Source organism: Macaca mulatta, chromosome 8 (genome assembly GCF_049350105.2).
Source record: "Macaca mulatta isolate MMU2019108-1 chromosome 8, T2T-MMU8v2.0, whole genome shotgun sequence".
Classification (NCBI taxonomy): Eukaryota; Metazoa; Chordata; class Mammalia; order Primates; family Cercopithecidae; genus Macaca; species Macaca mulatta.
This window is the reverse complement of record NC_133413.1, coordinates 30,562,953-30,578,540: the sequence shown is the minus strand read 5'-3', so window position 1 is coordinate 30,578,540 and position 15,588 is coordinate 30,562,953. Positions and strand designations below refer to the sequence as shown.

The 15,588-nt window shown below is 41.5% G+C and overlaps 1 protein-coding gene across 9 annotated transcripts in view; it reads left to right on the top strand.

Annotated features, from left to right (window-relative positions):
- Positions 1-15,588, top strand: part of INTS9 (integrator complex subunit 9) — a 128,016-nt gene that overhangs the window by 66,026 nt on the left and 46,402 nt on the right. For all 9 annotated transcript variants that reach the window (XM_028852520.2, XM_028852519.2, XM_077943366.1 and 6 more), the window contains 2 exons: positions 11,902-12,022; positions 12,809-12,943. In XM_028852520.2, coding sequence (XP_028708353.1) covers positions 11,902-12,022; positions 12,809-12,943 — 256 coding nt within the window. The remainder of the gene's footprint in view (positions 1-11,901; positions 12,023-12,808; positions 12,944-15,588) is intronic.

The window sequence follows — 15,588 nt, the reverse complement described above, 5'->3', positions numbered from 1 at the left end:
GCTACATTAGAATAAAATCCCGTATGATCTGAGCAAACTACCTCTTTGAGAGGTACTTTGAGAGGTACTCGATTTGAGACTTGAGCCCCCAGTTTTTGACTTACACTATATATAGGCAGACTCAAAGCAGATCTTGTCAAGTGCCTAGAATTAATACATCTTAGTAGCTTACATTACTAATAAAACTATCAACTAAAGAAAACAGTAAATTAAAAATTTTCAAACTCAGTCAAAAGAATCTGACAAATTCTCATAAATCATTTGAAGTTAGTTCGAATTAGCATTTGATTTATTATTAGTACATGTACCAAAAAAAAAAAAAAACTATTACTCCTACTTTTTGGCAGCTGTATAACTTCCTGCCTCAGTTGACAGTGCTCCTTGAGATTTATATCAAAGAAGTTAGCCATCCTTCTTCCTAACTTTGACATTACAGTTTACTCTTGAAAAAGAGATGGATTTTGAAGGGGAAGGAAAAGGAGAATCCCTCACAATATAATTTTTGGGTCTCTGACTTTCCCACACTCACTTAAGTTTAGGTTTTTAATGGAAAAATGTAAAGGAAGATACTCCACTTAAGAAAGTAACCCCACCTCTAGTACTTCTTTTGTATAAAGCTAACATTTTTTATAAGATTAGAAATCTACAGTTACAATAAGGATAAATCATTACAATATATTGTCATCATCCTCATGCAAGCATTAAGCAATTAAGCATTGATATATTCTTGGCTGAATTTTTATGGCAGTTTTTAATACTTGAAACTTGAAATGTGGCTTCATACCTTACAGAAGACTTAAAACTAGCCAGGCATGATGGCTCATTCCTGTAATCTCAGCACTTTGGGGGGCCAAGGCTGGTGGATCACCTGAGGTCAGGAGTTCAAGACCAGCATGACCAACATGGTGAAACCCCATCTCTGCTAAAAATACAAAATTCGTCACACCTATAGTCCCAGCCACTTGGGAGGCTGAGGCAGGAGAATCGCTTAAATCCAGGAGGTGGAAGTTGCGGTGAGCCGAGATCGTGCCATTTGCACTCCAGCCTGGGCAACAAGAGTGAAATTCCGTCTCAAAACAAAACAAAACAAAACGAAAAAGACTTAAAACCATGCATGTTCAAGTTGAAGTTCCTCTGCTCTGACACCCCTTGGGTATGCGTACAGTTTATCAACTAACTGTATGATAGGAAGAGAAGATAAAAGTGTGTACTTGGAGGTCAAATAGACTGGTATTCGAATTTCAGATCTGTTTTTTGGTAACTGTGGCAACTTATTTCTTCTAGGCTCTATTTCCTCCTTCATGAAATAGGAGTGATATTAACAACTTAATAGGATTGTTGTAAGGACTAAATGAGTAATATGACTAAGTTCTTAAAATTATGCCAGTCACCCAGTAGGTGCTCAATAAATGCCAGTGTCCTTGTCTCCTTTAATAAGATAAATGGCTTACATAATCTGCTTTTGTTAACCAGAACACATCTGTCTTCCACAGCGTAAGGTACCTTCAGACACTGCCTTTCCGATGAGAGCAAGGTAGTCAAGTGGACAGAAGGAAAACGGTTTTCAAATTCCACTGTTACCTGTAGTTAGCTGTCACTGTCACTCAGACTCTTAGACTCAATCTTTTCTGTAAAATAAGAATTAAATTATCTCTAAGTCCACTTGTGTTAGAGATCTGAAAGTTGTCCAGAGAGAGGCTCCTTAAGGCAGGCCCTCAGAGAGCAGCAGTGCTTTGACGGAGTAATCACAGCTGGTTGGGCTTTGCGATTCCGGTCACTTCACTGTTTCATTTCACTCGGAGTTGATTAGCCTCTGAGGGACTGATTCATGCTGACCAGACTCCCAGGATGTAGAGTGACAAACAAAAATCCTGATTAATCACTTTAAAGTAAGACCTCTGACTGGCTCCAGAACTAGAGTGGCTCCTCTATCTAGGACACTCTGTGCTAGCCAGGAAGTCCACTTAAGACCTCAAATTATGGGTAAGAAATTTTTCCATGAGCATAGGATTAGAACAGAGATCGTTGACTTGCTCTCAAGAGTTGTTCCTGTCATGCTTTGGTAGCCTAAGCAATTGCTGTTTTTTAAGCAATAATTTGATCTAAAATAAACATCAGGGGTTATAACCTAGTTTCTGGTTAATATTGAAACATACTTCATTTTGAGGCTCCACAAACTCCATATGGGTCCTTATTCTGCCAACATACCCAGTCCATCCCAGCCCCAACGGGCATGTTAAGCCCTTTGCTGTGATGAGAGTCAGGCGGGGAACTTTCTTGATTCCTATCTTCTTTGTATTCTCTCCTTACATTAATTTTGTTCATTCATTCATTCATTCAACAAACACTTAATGCCCAGCCAGTTTTTTACTTACCACCTTCCAAGTGGTCCTTCTGGACTTAAAAGTCTTAATATTTAATAAAAACACAAAAGCGTGCTGCTTTTGCTGGCAGGATGGAGGAAGAGGCCGCAGAGCTTTGGCATCATGTCAGAGCCCTGGGAAAGAAGTTCATCAGGCATTCAAGTGTGGTAAGAACAAAGCAAAACAATGAAATCCTTTAGAAAGTACTTATGAAGCATTTAGACTCTGAGAACTTGACTTTGATAAATTAGAAAGCCAGAGAAACACAGAACTAGTTCCCTCTGGGTTTCCTTATCCTTCTTATCCAAAATCAGCCAATAATTCTAATGGCTTTAAATGGCTCTATAAATGCCTCTCCGTAATTGGGACCTCAAGTAAGCCTAAGGAGAGTTTCTGGGAAAGCTAAGTTAGACAAGATGTGTTAGGAGATAGCGGAAGCACAACAAAGTAACTAAATATCTAGAAAGAATAAAAGAGGATGTCAGCAAAAGGACTTTGTGGGCAGAAATATGAAATTCAGAGAATTTCAGAGTTGTTGAGTAACTACCAAATGCCTGGTATTTTGATAAGTTTGTAGAAAAATACCCAAAAAAGTTTAAGATTTAGTCGCTCTACTCAAGGAGCTTGTCAAGCAGAGAAAATAGAGGCTAAATGGCAAGACTTAGGCTGGGCTGGGCAGATTGAGTAGGGCTTGAATGAGGAAAAAGAGACCATTCCAAGCGGGCAAGAGAGTGAGCAAGATAGAAGTCCTAGTCTTCTGTAACCTAACCACTGAAGTGACAGCCCATCATCATCTTTGTCATATTAGAAGCAAGCCACTTGATCCAGCTCACACTCAGGAGAGGATTCCACAAGGGGGTGAATCCTGTAGGTGGGGGTCACTTGGAGCCATGGCAGAAGCACCTGCCACAAAACCCTGAACCGGGCAGGTCAGACTGAACCAGAGGCAGTGGGGATGACTTGACTTTCCTCTTCTGGGTTACCCCTGAGCTCCTCCCTGCTTTTTTCCACCACCTCTCGCAGTTATAGGGCTCACCTCTACCCAAACGTGGTGCAGTTCAGAGGGGACATGTTGATAATTGCATTGCTGGTTCTTTTCTTTCCTGGGATAGCAACTGAACTTTTTTTCTTTTGAGTGTCATTTATATTGGGCACTGTGCTCAGTGCTGAGGAGACAAAAACGAAAAAAATATTGCTGTGTGAATCATATGATACAATGGGATAAAAAGATACACGTTACTCTTTTCAGTGGGTACTAGTAAAATACAAAACAAAAGGCGAATTTAACACGACTGTTCTTCTAACTACAGTGTTCTATGGATCTGATTAGCAAAAATCACCTGTAGTGAAAATTTCTGTATAAACATGCTTTCTTCAGTTTTTGTAGAACGTAAGTTTATGATTTCCATACCATTTACTTTAAAAGAAAAGATGGGAAAGATTCAGGCTGAAATATACCTGGATCTTCAGGAGCCTTTTGTTTTGCTTAAGAAAATTGTGTCCCTATTTGAAACACCAGTAATTTCTCTAGAAATAAGTTCTGGGCTGTTGAGGACAAAAGTTGTAGATGCTTTGCATCTTCATGATTCCCTCTTTCCCTTCTAAGGGTTCGGTCAGAACACTGCTAGTACTCAATCAGCTGAATATAAGACTGTTTCATCTCCAGCACACAATGAAAACATTAAAGTGACCAAAGCCTCTTTTTTAGCTAGGCTGTTCCAGTTCTTAGTCTGCTGAATTTTCACAGGGTGTTGTCCTAGATGGAAAGGGGAGACTGTGCTGGGAAGGGCCATCAAGAGAAGACAGAGCTAGCAGGAAGGAAAGCCCACGTGGTATGGTGTTCTGGGTAATGGCAGTACTGGTTGTCAAATAATGGGTAAGGAAAATCACAGAAAGAAAGCAGGCATAGTTCTGGCCTTGTATGTGACTTTCTAGTCAGCCTTTAAGAGAGGTGACTGTTGCAGGGCCCTGGCAAAGCTGGGGACAATGTGAAAGAAATTCAACTGAATGGAGAGATGTGGTTGGGGGTTGCAAGTGTTATTCATCATTATTCATCACAGTCCCTGCCCTCTAGCCACTCCCATGACAGCCTTCCAGCTCTGGCATTTTTAAGTCAAGAAACTCTTTGGCTGCTACCGGGCCCAAAGTGAGAGGTCTTCATTTTCTGTGCAGGGCAGCCCCAGGAGGTTCAAGCCCCTGGGCTGCCTGATCCTGAGAACTTAAAGGAGGAGTCAAAGCTGGGTAGAACCTTGGGTTTTTCCTTGAGGCCTCTCAAGTTCAGAATCGTTGCTGCCAGTCAGAGTTAATCTCCTTGGGTTGGAGTCCACTGCAGTATTGTAGAGAAATGCATATGCTCCTGGGGCTGTGTTGGAGTAGGGCTGGAGACAAACCTTGACTCAGCATCTCTTCTGCACCAGACACTTCACATGCATTATATTATACATCATTTCCCCATTGCAGAGAAACTCTCAAAGGAAGGTAGTATTCTCTCCATTTTATAGATAAGGAAACTGAGGCTTGGAGGTGAAGAGCTAACTCCAGGATGTAAACCTAGACTTGTCTGGTTGTAAATTCTCTTTTTTCCTTATTTACCAGTGCCTCTGAGAGAAATATCTCCTTCCTCAAAGCAGGCAGTCGTGAGTTATGGGGATGTGGAGGTAAGAGATGCAGGAGCAGCAGACCCTGAGGTGGCCTCAGTCCAGAGGGAGCTTCTGTGCCACTTCCCTGCACTCCTGCCAGACTCAGGGCCAGCCAGCCTTCCTGAAGAGCATGTGAGTGTGCACCTAGCCTAGACTGGGGTCACAAGATCTGAGAGAAAGTGACAAATGTGTCTAGGTTTTAAGCAAGAGCAAGTAAGTGTTGTCCACTCAAAATGTAGAAGACAGAGGGACTTAGGTAGGTGGGGTGCAGGCAAGCAGGGCCTTGCACTGAAAAAGCCCGGTATAGACAGTACAGGCAAAAGCAGCGCCCAGATAAAGAAGGGCCTTAGGAAGTCATGCTGAGAGCCTTGGATTTTATCCTCAATGTATTGGTGAACCATTGAAGTTGGGGGATGATACGATCTTGAGATTTGCATTTGTAGTATATTGTTTAGGCCTTTCTGGGAGGGAAGGCCAGCCTGTAGGCAAGAATGACTCGAGTCCTTTGGCATCCCTTTTGTTGCCTTGTTCTGTTAAATTTTTCTTAGACTTAAGCACAGTGTGAACAGAAGCCCTGTATTGTGCGTGTCGTTCCCCTTATGTGACTTACGTCCTGAGACCACAGTCAGTGCTAAGTAAATATGTATAGAATAAATATTGCAAAACCTAAAGCAGTTCACTATGTGTACCTAAGATAAGTGAATAAGAAAATCTTCATGTATCTGTTTATGTAGAAGGTAATGACAATGGATCATTGATACTTTGTTGCTAAAGAAACAAGGGTAAAAAGCATAGGAACGATTTGATCTATGTGCTGCTCTGGTTAAATCTTAATTCAGTGTTTCCATTGTTATGGCTGTATAAATGCAATTCACCGGCCATATAAGATTATTAGGATTGTTTTTTCTATCTTGTGCAACTTTTTGTTTTCCCTTGAGTTAATTACCTTGTTTTCTTATTTGTGTAGTAATTTTATGTACCTATTGTCTCTATACTCTTCCCCTACTTGTCTCTCCTCAATATGTTTGTAAGTGATTACAAATTTCTCCTCTACCCTCTTAGGGTATCCAGTTGTGCCTAAGAATTAAACTGACAAAAAACAGGTTAACAGAAGAAAGGCATACACATTTGATTAAATTACATATATGTAGGAGTCCGCACAGGAGAATGAAGACCCAAAGGAGCAGTTAGAGTTGAACGCAGACACTGAGTTGGACAAAGAGCAGGACGTTGGGAAAATGTGACAAGGGAAGGGGACTTGGGCCAGAGCAGTCAATTGGGTGGAGAAGTGACTGGGAAGATCAGGGTTTAACAAGGTTTGCTGGTACAGGTTTTTCTCGAACTCCATTCCCTTTCCCTACAGATAAAGTGTTACTTTCCTCCTGCTATAGGGAGGACATCTTCCATATGGGGATTTCATCTCCTTTCAGGAAGAAAAAGAGGAGGTCAGAGAGCTCTTCCTGCACCTGCTGTTTCTCAGGTGCCTTTACCTCAAACTAACCTTTATGCTGAAGTGGCATATTTTGGGGTGGCATATCCTGCCACCCATCATGTTCAGTCTCCGTAGGTATTCAGACAACTTTTATCTCCTTGAAAAGTCCTCTCCCCAGCCTTCTCTCTCTGATGTCAGCTGTCTTGGGCCCAATGCCATGGCTTTCAGCTGAGGATTTTCCTCACCATTATCCCAAGGACTTCTTTTGCTTCTGTTAGAAGCTCTGTTTTGAGTCTTCCATTTTCTTGTTTACTCCTTGATTTTTCAGGCCACATCCTCCAGCAACTCCCTGACAAAGAATGTGTGGGAAGTAAATTTTCTGAATCTGCACATCTAAAACTATTTGGTTGAAATAACCCTCAAACTATTTGACAGAAATCTACATTAGATATAATTTTCTCTTACAATGTTGAAAACATTATTATATTTTCTTCTAGCTTCCAGGAGCGTTGTTGAAATGTCCAGTGCTGTTTTGAGCCTACATCTTTAGTTTGTACCTCTTGATTCCCATATGATAGCTTTTAGAATCTTTATTCCTTGCGTTCATGATGGTGGATCTTACTAAAGCAGTTTCATTCATGTGCTGAGTACTTAATGGGCCCTTTCAATTTAGAACAGGAGTGGCAACTGTTGGCCAGCACTGTTTCTGGGCCAAATCTGGCCCACCACTGTTTTTATAAAGCGTTATCAGAACACAGCCACGCTTATTTACACATTGTGTATGCTGTTTCGCGGCTAAGCTGAATAGTTGTGGTGGAGACTGTATGTGATCTGCAAAGCTTAAAATACCTGCAACCACTTATGGAAAAGGTTTGCCAATTCCCAATTTAGAAAATTAAGAATTTTAATTCTGGTTTAAAAAAGAAGTTTTCTACTTCCCTTTTCTGTGTTCTGTCTTTCTGCAACTCTTGCTATTAGATGCTGAACTTCCTAGATTGTCATGTAAATATTTTTCTCTCCTCTTTTCCATCTGTTTTTCTTTTTGTTTGTTCTTCTGCAGAATTCCCTTAACTTCATTTCCCAAGCTTTCTATCCGTGTTTCATTCCTACTGTAATATTTTTTAACATAAATTCTTCTGATTGTTAAATTAACCTTTTTATTGTAATATAAAACACAGATATTAGTCATGCCCATAATCCCAGCACTTTGGGAGGCCACGGCGGGCAGATCGCTTGAGTCCAGCATGGGCAACGTGGCAAAATCCCATCTCTACAAAAAATATACCGAGCCGGGCATGGTGGCACACACCTGTAGTCCCAGCTACTTTGGAAGCTGAGGCAGGAGGATCACGTGAGCTTAGGAAGTTGAGGCTGCAGTGAGCTGTGATTATTCCACTGCACTCCAGCCTGGGTGGCAGAGCAAGACCTTGTCTAAAAACAACAGCAGCAAAAAAAAAAAAAAAAAAAAAACCCACAGTTATCAAAACACACAAAACTAATATATTGCTTAATAAATTACTATACAGCAACCACTCTTAAAGCCACCCCACTAGTCAAGGAAGAGAACATTCCCAGCAACTCAAAAGCTCCAGTCCAATCACAGCCCCCTCTGAAATATTGCATGGTTTCAACCCATTGGGTGGTGGTGGTGGTGGTGGTGGTGGTGGTGGTGGTGGTGGTGGTTGTTTCAGCTGAAATTGTCCCATCTTTGAACACTGAAAGCCTTGTCAGGTGTTGATACAGTTTGCCTCTGTCCTCACCCAAATGTCAACTTGAATTGTATCTCCCAGAATTCCCACATGTTGTGGGAGGGACCCAGGGGGAGATAATAGAATCATGCAGACCAGTTTTTCCTGTGCTATTCTCATGATAGTGAATAAGTCTCACAAGGTCTGATGGGTTTATCAGGGTCTTCTGCCTTTGCTTCTTCCTCATTTTCTCTTGCCTCCGACATGTAAGAAGTATCTTTCGCCTCCCGCCATGATTCTGAGGCCTCCCCAGCCATGTGGAACTGTAAGTCAAATTAAACCTACTTTTCTTCTCAGTCTCAGGTATGTCTTTATCAGCAGCATGAAAACAGACTCATTGTCCCCTAGGTCATTTATTGTGACCCTCATAGTCTTTGATTGTTTCCTTGCCATCTGTGATAGCAGGATGTTTAAGACTCTTCTTGTACATTCTCTGCCCTAAATTACCCATTTCTCCAAGAAACCCTGGTTTTCTTGGGAAGTGGAATTTTAAGATCCCATTTTGGTTGTTAGCAATGCTCATTGCTACTCAGTTGGTCACTGTTTCTAGTACTCTTTGGAGAACAGAGCATATATATTTCCCCCCGCTTTCTTTTTATACTTGTACCATATCTGTGTTGTCAGAATATATATTCATTACATACTATCCTCCCTTCCTTTTAACCTTCATTTAGTCTGTCAGCTACTAGCAACTGTATATTTAATGCTCACTACTGGCCCATTCATACTGGTTTCTTTAATCATTCTGATTGTCTGAAACTCAGTCTTCAGTAGATTTCTCGGGATGGGATCACAAGAACAGTATTCCCTGAGTTCCTGCATGTTCATAATTGTTTATCTGTCATCTTTGGCCTTGAAAGTCAGTTTTGCTAGATATATAGTCCTTGGCTTGCATTTTCTTTCTTTGAGTATCTTAAATATGTTCTCCTATTTTTTTCTAATATTAAACATTGCTGTTAAAACCACTGATAAAATCTAATTTTCTTTCCTTGTAAGTCACTTGCTCTTTTTCTAGATCCCAAATGTTTGCTTGTTGTCTAAATATTTTCCCAGAATATGTCTGGCGTTCATTGTTCTGGGTCAGTATTCTCAAGTGTGCACTATGTTCTTTTAGTGTGTAGTTTCATGTCTCTTTATTTTAGTAATTATAATATTTAGTAATTGAATGTTATGAGTATTAATTTTTATTCTCTCACTTGGTTTTCTGTTAGGGACTACTATTACCCTTATGTGGCATCTTGCTTATCTGTCTTCAACATTTGTTTCTTTTGAATTGTTTAAATCTCTTCATTTCTTTTTGCTATTTTTTCTTCCCATTTTTCTTGTGTCATTATCTATTGTGTTAATCTACTCTTGTGTTTCTGTTACAGGTTGAGTGTCCCTTATGTGAAATACTTGGGACCAAAGTGTTTCAGACTTCAGATTTTTTCCAATTTGGAATATTGCTGATTGAGCATCCCAAATCCCAAATCCAAAGTAATCCAGTGAGCATTTCCTTTGAGCATTATGTTTGCACTCAAAAAGTTGCAGATTTTAGAGCATTTCTGATCTCAGGTTTTCAGATTTTTTTTTTTTTTTTTTCTGAGAGGGAGTCTCTGTCACCCAGGCTGGAGTGCAGTGGTGAGATTCTCGGCTCACTGCAAGCTCTGCCTCCCGGGTTCAAGCGATTCTCCTGCCTCGGCCTCCTGAGTAGCTGGGACTACAGGCACCCGCCACCACACCCAGGTAATTTTTGTATTTTTAGTAGAAATGGGTTTCAGTGTTGCCCGGGCTGGTCTCAAACTCCTGAGCTCAGGCAATCCGCCCACCTCGGCCTCCCAAAGTGCTGGGATTACAGGTGTGAACCAGCGCACTGTCCAGGTTTTCAGATTTGGGATGCTCAACCTGTAGTTTAGTCTTCATTTCCAAAGTGATGTTTTCTTTTATTTCTAATTCTGTATTGAGTTCTGTCATGTCATTTATAAGCTTTGCTAGTTTTTCATGTATGTGCCTCTTTCGTGTTTGCATAACTTTTAAATCTTTTTCGCGTATTTTGAAATTCTGGTGTATTGTTGGCATGCTTTCACTCTCTGTATGACATTGTATTTCTAATTTCTAACAGCTCTTTTTATTCTCTTAATCTTTTTTCTGTAGCAATCTCTTCTCATGTCTTAGCTATACTATCTTATTTTCTAACGATAGTAAGGACAAGCTGTTTAACTTAAAGTTTTCTTCTACCTGCCTAATTTATTTCTTCTAATTTCCCTACCTGCTCCTCTGCCCCCATTTGAGGCCTTTATTATTTTAGAGACTTTTCTCAAATTTATGGTAGTTCTTGGCTTACTGGCTCATGTTTAAGAGTTGGAAAATTTAAAAAAAAAAAAAAAAAACTAATTAGAAAGTCTGTGTGCCATGAGTAGGGCTTATTCAATTCCAGACTTTACCATAAAGTAATCTGGTTGAGCTGTTTCTTTGTGGAACCCCCTGTGTTAGGATCTTTTCATCAATTTTTTTTCTTTGAGGCTGATCGGATTCTTCAGAGAAGATTCTTTCAGCCCCCTACCCTGGAGGGTATAAGCTTACTCATAGTGCTCTGGCAGCCAAATGAAGAGAGGAACATTGTTTCTCTAAATATATGAATTTTTGTTTAGGAAGGCTGCCTCAGTTGATGGTTTCCCCTAGTCCAGATTTCTATTTTTACTCCCTCCAGAGAACAATCTCTGGTAGCATATCTGAGAGGAGAAGGGACAGCCGCTGAGCTATATGGAAGGAATGAGGAGATCTGGAAGGTTCTAAGAATCTCATCTATTTTTTCAACAATTCCTCTTGTTTTTAGATTGATTCAACTTCCAGATATACCTGTTGTTTTCAGTTGCCATACTTTTTGTGGGTTCTGCAGTAGAAATTAAACATTTGCATTGAACTTTCCTGGGCCTACTAAGTCAGTTATCATTTGTCTTTCTGCTTTCTAAAATGCCTTGCTATTGTCTCTTCTCATTCTCTTTGTCTTAACGGTGTGTGTGAGTGTGTGTGTGTGTGTGTGTGTGTGTATGCGTGTGTGTGTGTAGCCCTCCTCTATTGTTCAGTGTTGTTTCAGGAGAGAGAGGAGAGGCTAATGGCATGCATTCATTTCACCCCAGTACTTGGACCTGTATTGTACAGTGAATGTCAGGGAAGTTACTCTTCAGGTCTCCTTCTGATTCTTTTGGAGCAAATGATAAAACGTTTTTCTGTTGACACATATTGGGCAACATAGCAAGACCATGTCTCTATTTAAAAGAAAAGAAAAGAAATGGCTGGGCACGGTGGCTCACACCTGTAATCCCAGTACTTTGGGAGGCTGAGGCGGGCCTGTCACAAGGTCAGGAGGTCGAGACCATCATGGTCAACATGGTGAAACCCCATCTCTACTAAAAGTACAAAAAGTAGCTGGGCATGGTGGTGGGCACCTGTAATTCCAGCTACTTAGGAGGCTGAGTCTGGAGAATCGCTTGAACCCGGGAGGCAGAGGTTGCAGTGAGCCAAGATTGCACCGTAGCACTCTAGCCTGGTGACACAGTGAGACTCTGTCTCAAAAAAAGTAAAAATAAAAAAAGAGAAACGATCATAAAGGAATCCTATGAACAATTATATGCCAGTAAATTAAACCATTTAGATCAAATGGACAAATTACTGGAAAGGAATGCTGTAGAACATGAAGAAATGTTCACCCGGTAGTTGATATTGTGATCCATTTGCAGGCTATTACCTTCTCCTCTCAAGGATGCAGTGGAAGTGTCAACCTGGAGAAGATGCTATACAATGCAAGAGGTGAACTCTGCCCTTAGTAAAATCCAGCTGGTGGGATATTCTCAGAAAATTGTGAGTATTCATATTACATTTCATTCATTTATGAATGCTTTCCGTTCATATTGTTATTGTTTCGAAGGATCCTATAGTTACGTTTTTAAAGCCATTCCGTTACTGAGGATCCAGAGCCTCTGTTCTTTCCTCCGTTCCAGTCAGGAACAAGGGCCTAACAGCTAACTGAAAATGAAAAAGGAAAGCCAAAGCGTATCTTTGGTCTGTATGGTAATATTTCATCTCTCCCTTTTAATGTGTGAACCTTGAGTGCCTAGGGATATGGAAGAGGGCTGGAGCTCTCAGGTGACAAGTACAGATTATAGGATTGCTTTCTATATTTGGAGCATGATGATCTCCATCATCTTTCTGTTTTCCTTAAACTTTGTAGTTTACTTTATTGATTGATTGACTGAGACAAGGTCCCACTTTGTTACCCAGGCTAGAGTACAGTGGCACAAACACGGGTCACTGCAGCCTCGACTTCCCAGGCTCATGTGATCCTCCTGCCCCAAGTAGCTACTTGGGGACTACAGGCATGTGCCACCATGCCCAGCTAATTTTTGTATTTTTTTGTAGAGACAGGGTTTCGCCACGTTGCCCAGGCTGGGTTCATGCGTTCCACCGGCCTCAGCCTCCCAAAGTGCTGGGATTACAGGCGTGAGCCATTGCACCCAGTCTCTGGTTTACTTTAAAATATTTTTTGTTTTTAAACTGAGGATATTTCTGTTGTTTTTCCCTCCAGAATTACCTTGTGTGACTGTCACTGTAAGCTCATTGCACATTCTTACTGTGGTTCTCTTTTAGGAGCTTTTTGGTGCAGTCCAGGTGACGCCTCTGAGCTCTGGCTATGCCCTTGGGAGCTCCAACTGGATCATCCAGTCTCATTACGAGAAAGTGTCTTATGTCTCTGGATCCTCCTTGCTTACCACACACCCCCAGGTATTTCCAAATTCTCTTCTTGCAACTCAGCTTTTTGGTTACTTAACTCAAATTCGGAATGTGTCCAGGGTACCATCAGCCATTTTTAAATCTTCCCAATTTGGTTTTCTACAGATACTCTCTAGCCAAGGTAGACTATTTGAATCCCAACATTTTGGCCTACAGGTTTCTCTGAAATAGTCCTGCTACCTTGAGGGTCACCACTAGGGTTCTGAAATTCCCACAGTCCTTCCAAAGACCATAGCCTAATGTGGGACACAGATAGTTAGGCATTTACTCAGCAAATATTAGCTGTTTAAAATCCTTCCCAAGGGCCAAGTGTCAAGTGTCATGCACACATCTGGGTATTGGGGATTCAGTGGTGACCAATGGGCAAAGCCACTCTTGTGGATCTTATGTTGTAGGGGAGTTGATGATGTTGGGGAGAGGATGGTGTATAGTAGGTAAAAAAATAAAGTGTATGGCCATTTCCAATTGTGATACAAGTACTGAAAACAGTAAATCAGGATGATTTTCAGAGCGCTGGAGACTGGTTTAGATTGGGTGCCCAGGAAAACCGGTGGGAAGATCTCACTTAACTGAGATCTGGAGAGGTAAGCCATGTTGGCTGGGCGCAGTGGCTCACACCTGTAATCCCATCACTTCGAGAGGCCAAAATGGGATAACTGCTTGAGCCTAGGAGTTCAGGACCAGCTTGGGCAATATGGCAAAACCCTGTCTCTACAAAAAATACAAAAATTAGCCGGGTGTGGTGGCACATGCTGTGGGCCCAGCTACTCAAGAGGCTAAGGCAGAAGGATCGCTTGAGCCTGGGAAGCAGAGGTTGCAGTCAGCCAAGATTGTGCCACTGCACTCCAGTGTGGGTAACAGAGTGAGATTCTGCCTCAAGAAAAAAAAAAAAAGTCTGGGTATGGTGACTCATGCCTGTAAATCCCAGCATTTTGGGAGGCCAAGGCAAGTGGATCCCTTTTTTTTTTTTTTTTTTTTTTTTTTTGAGACAGAGTCTCGCTCTGTTGCCCAGGCTGGAGTGCAGTGGCCGGATCTCAGCTCACTGCAAGCTCCGCCTCCGGGGTTTACGCCATTCTCCTGCCTCAGCCTCCCAAGTAGCTGGGACTACAGGCGCCCGCCACTGCTCCCGGCTAGTTTTTTGTATTTTTTAGTAGAGACGGGGTTTCACCGCGTTAGCCAGGATGGTCTCGATCTCCTGACCTCGTGATCCGCCCGTCTCGGCCTCCCAAAGTGCTGGGATTACAGGCTTGAGCCACCACGCCCGGCCAGGTGGATCACTTTAGGTCAGAAGTTCGAGACCAACCTGGCCAACATGGTGAAACCCTGTCTCTACTAAAAATACAAAAATTAGGTGTGATGGTGTACACCTGTGATCCCAGCTACTTGGGAAGCTGAGGCAGGAGAACCACTTGAACTCGGGAGACAGAGGTTGCAGTGAGCCGAGATCGTGTGCTGCACCCAGCCTGGGTGACAGAGCAAGACTCCGTCTCAAAAAAAAAAAAAAAGAAAGAGAAAGAAAAAAAGAAAAACAGAAAAATCAGCCACGTGAAGCTGTGAGTGTTTGTATTATAAAGGGATGGCCAGTGAAGGGCCCCTAAAGCAAGAATAATTTGAAGGGCAGAGAAGGCTATTGTGGTCTCAGCATGGTGGTCAGCAGTGAGGTCCAAGAGAGTGGCAGACACCATGTCATGTAGTGCTAGCAGGCTGTGAGGAAGAATTTTGGTTTTATTTTAATATGGAGAGGGAAACTATTGGAAGGTTTTAAGTTACTCATTCCAGTCATATTTAGCAAGAAGCCCAGCACATATAAACATTGTTATGAATGTGATACTTACTCCTTTTTAGGTATTTCTAAATAATTTACTGTTCATTTCCTGAATGTTGGTTATTTCTATGTTTGTAATAGGGAGTGGGGGACATTAGTTAGCTGTTGAATGGGTATATAGATACATGAGGTAACTTGTGGGAGTCCATATTCCATTTATTTATCTACATCCATTTACAGAGAGATTGAAGGTCTTGTTCTGTCACTCAGACTGGAGTACAGTGGTGCAATCATAGCTCACTGGTAATCTCAAACTCCTGGGCTCAAGCAATCCTCCCAAGTAGCTAGGACTATAGCCACCACACCTGGCCTATTTATTTTTTAACATAACCTCAAATTTTTATTGTCTTCATAATACAAACAAAAATGAAGCTAAGAACTGGATCACTTGGCGTTTTCTCCTTTTATCCCTTCCCAGTTAAAAATGCTTATGTCTCTTAGTAGCCAGCATTCTCTTAGATCTGCAGTTGGGCCCAACACTTAAGCTTTAGCACAATCTCATTTGTAGTTTTAGCCTTTTTCCAGAAGATTGGCTTGGTCTGCCTGCGTAGCCACTCCTTCCTGCCATTAAGCCACTTTCCCTCAGCATACAGATCATCTTTGCCCTTCTTGTACCGTGTCACTCTGTGGAGTTGGTGCTGACCATGCTTCTTACACAAAGTTCAGTGGGTGTGAAGAACATTCACCATGTTTGTGAGAGCACTATCCATAAGTAAAGAAATTATTCATCTTTTAATTACAAATAAAAATTGTATATATTTATGGTATGCATGATGTGTTGATATATGCATGCATTATGGAATGGCTAAGT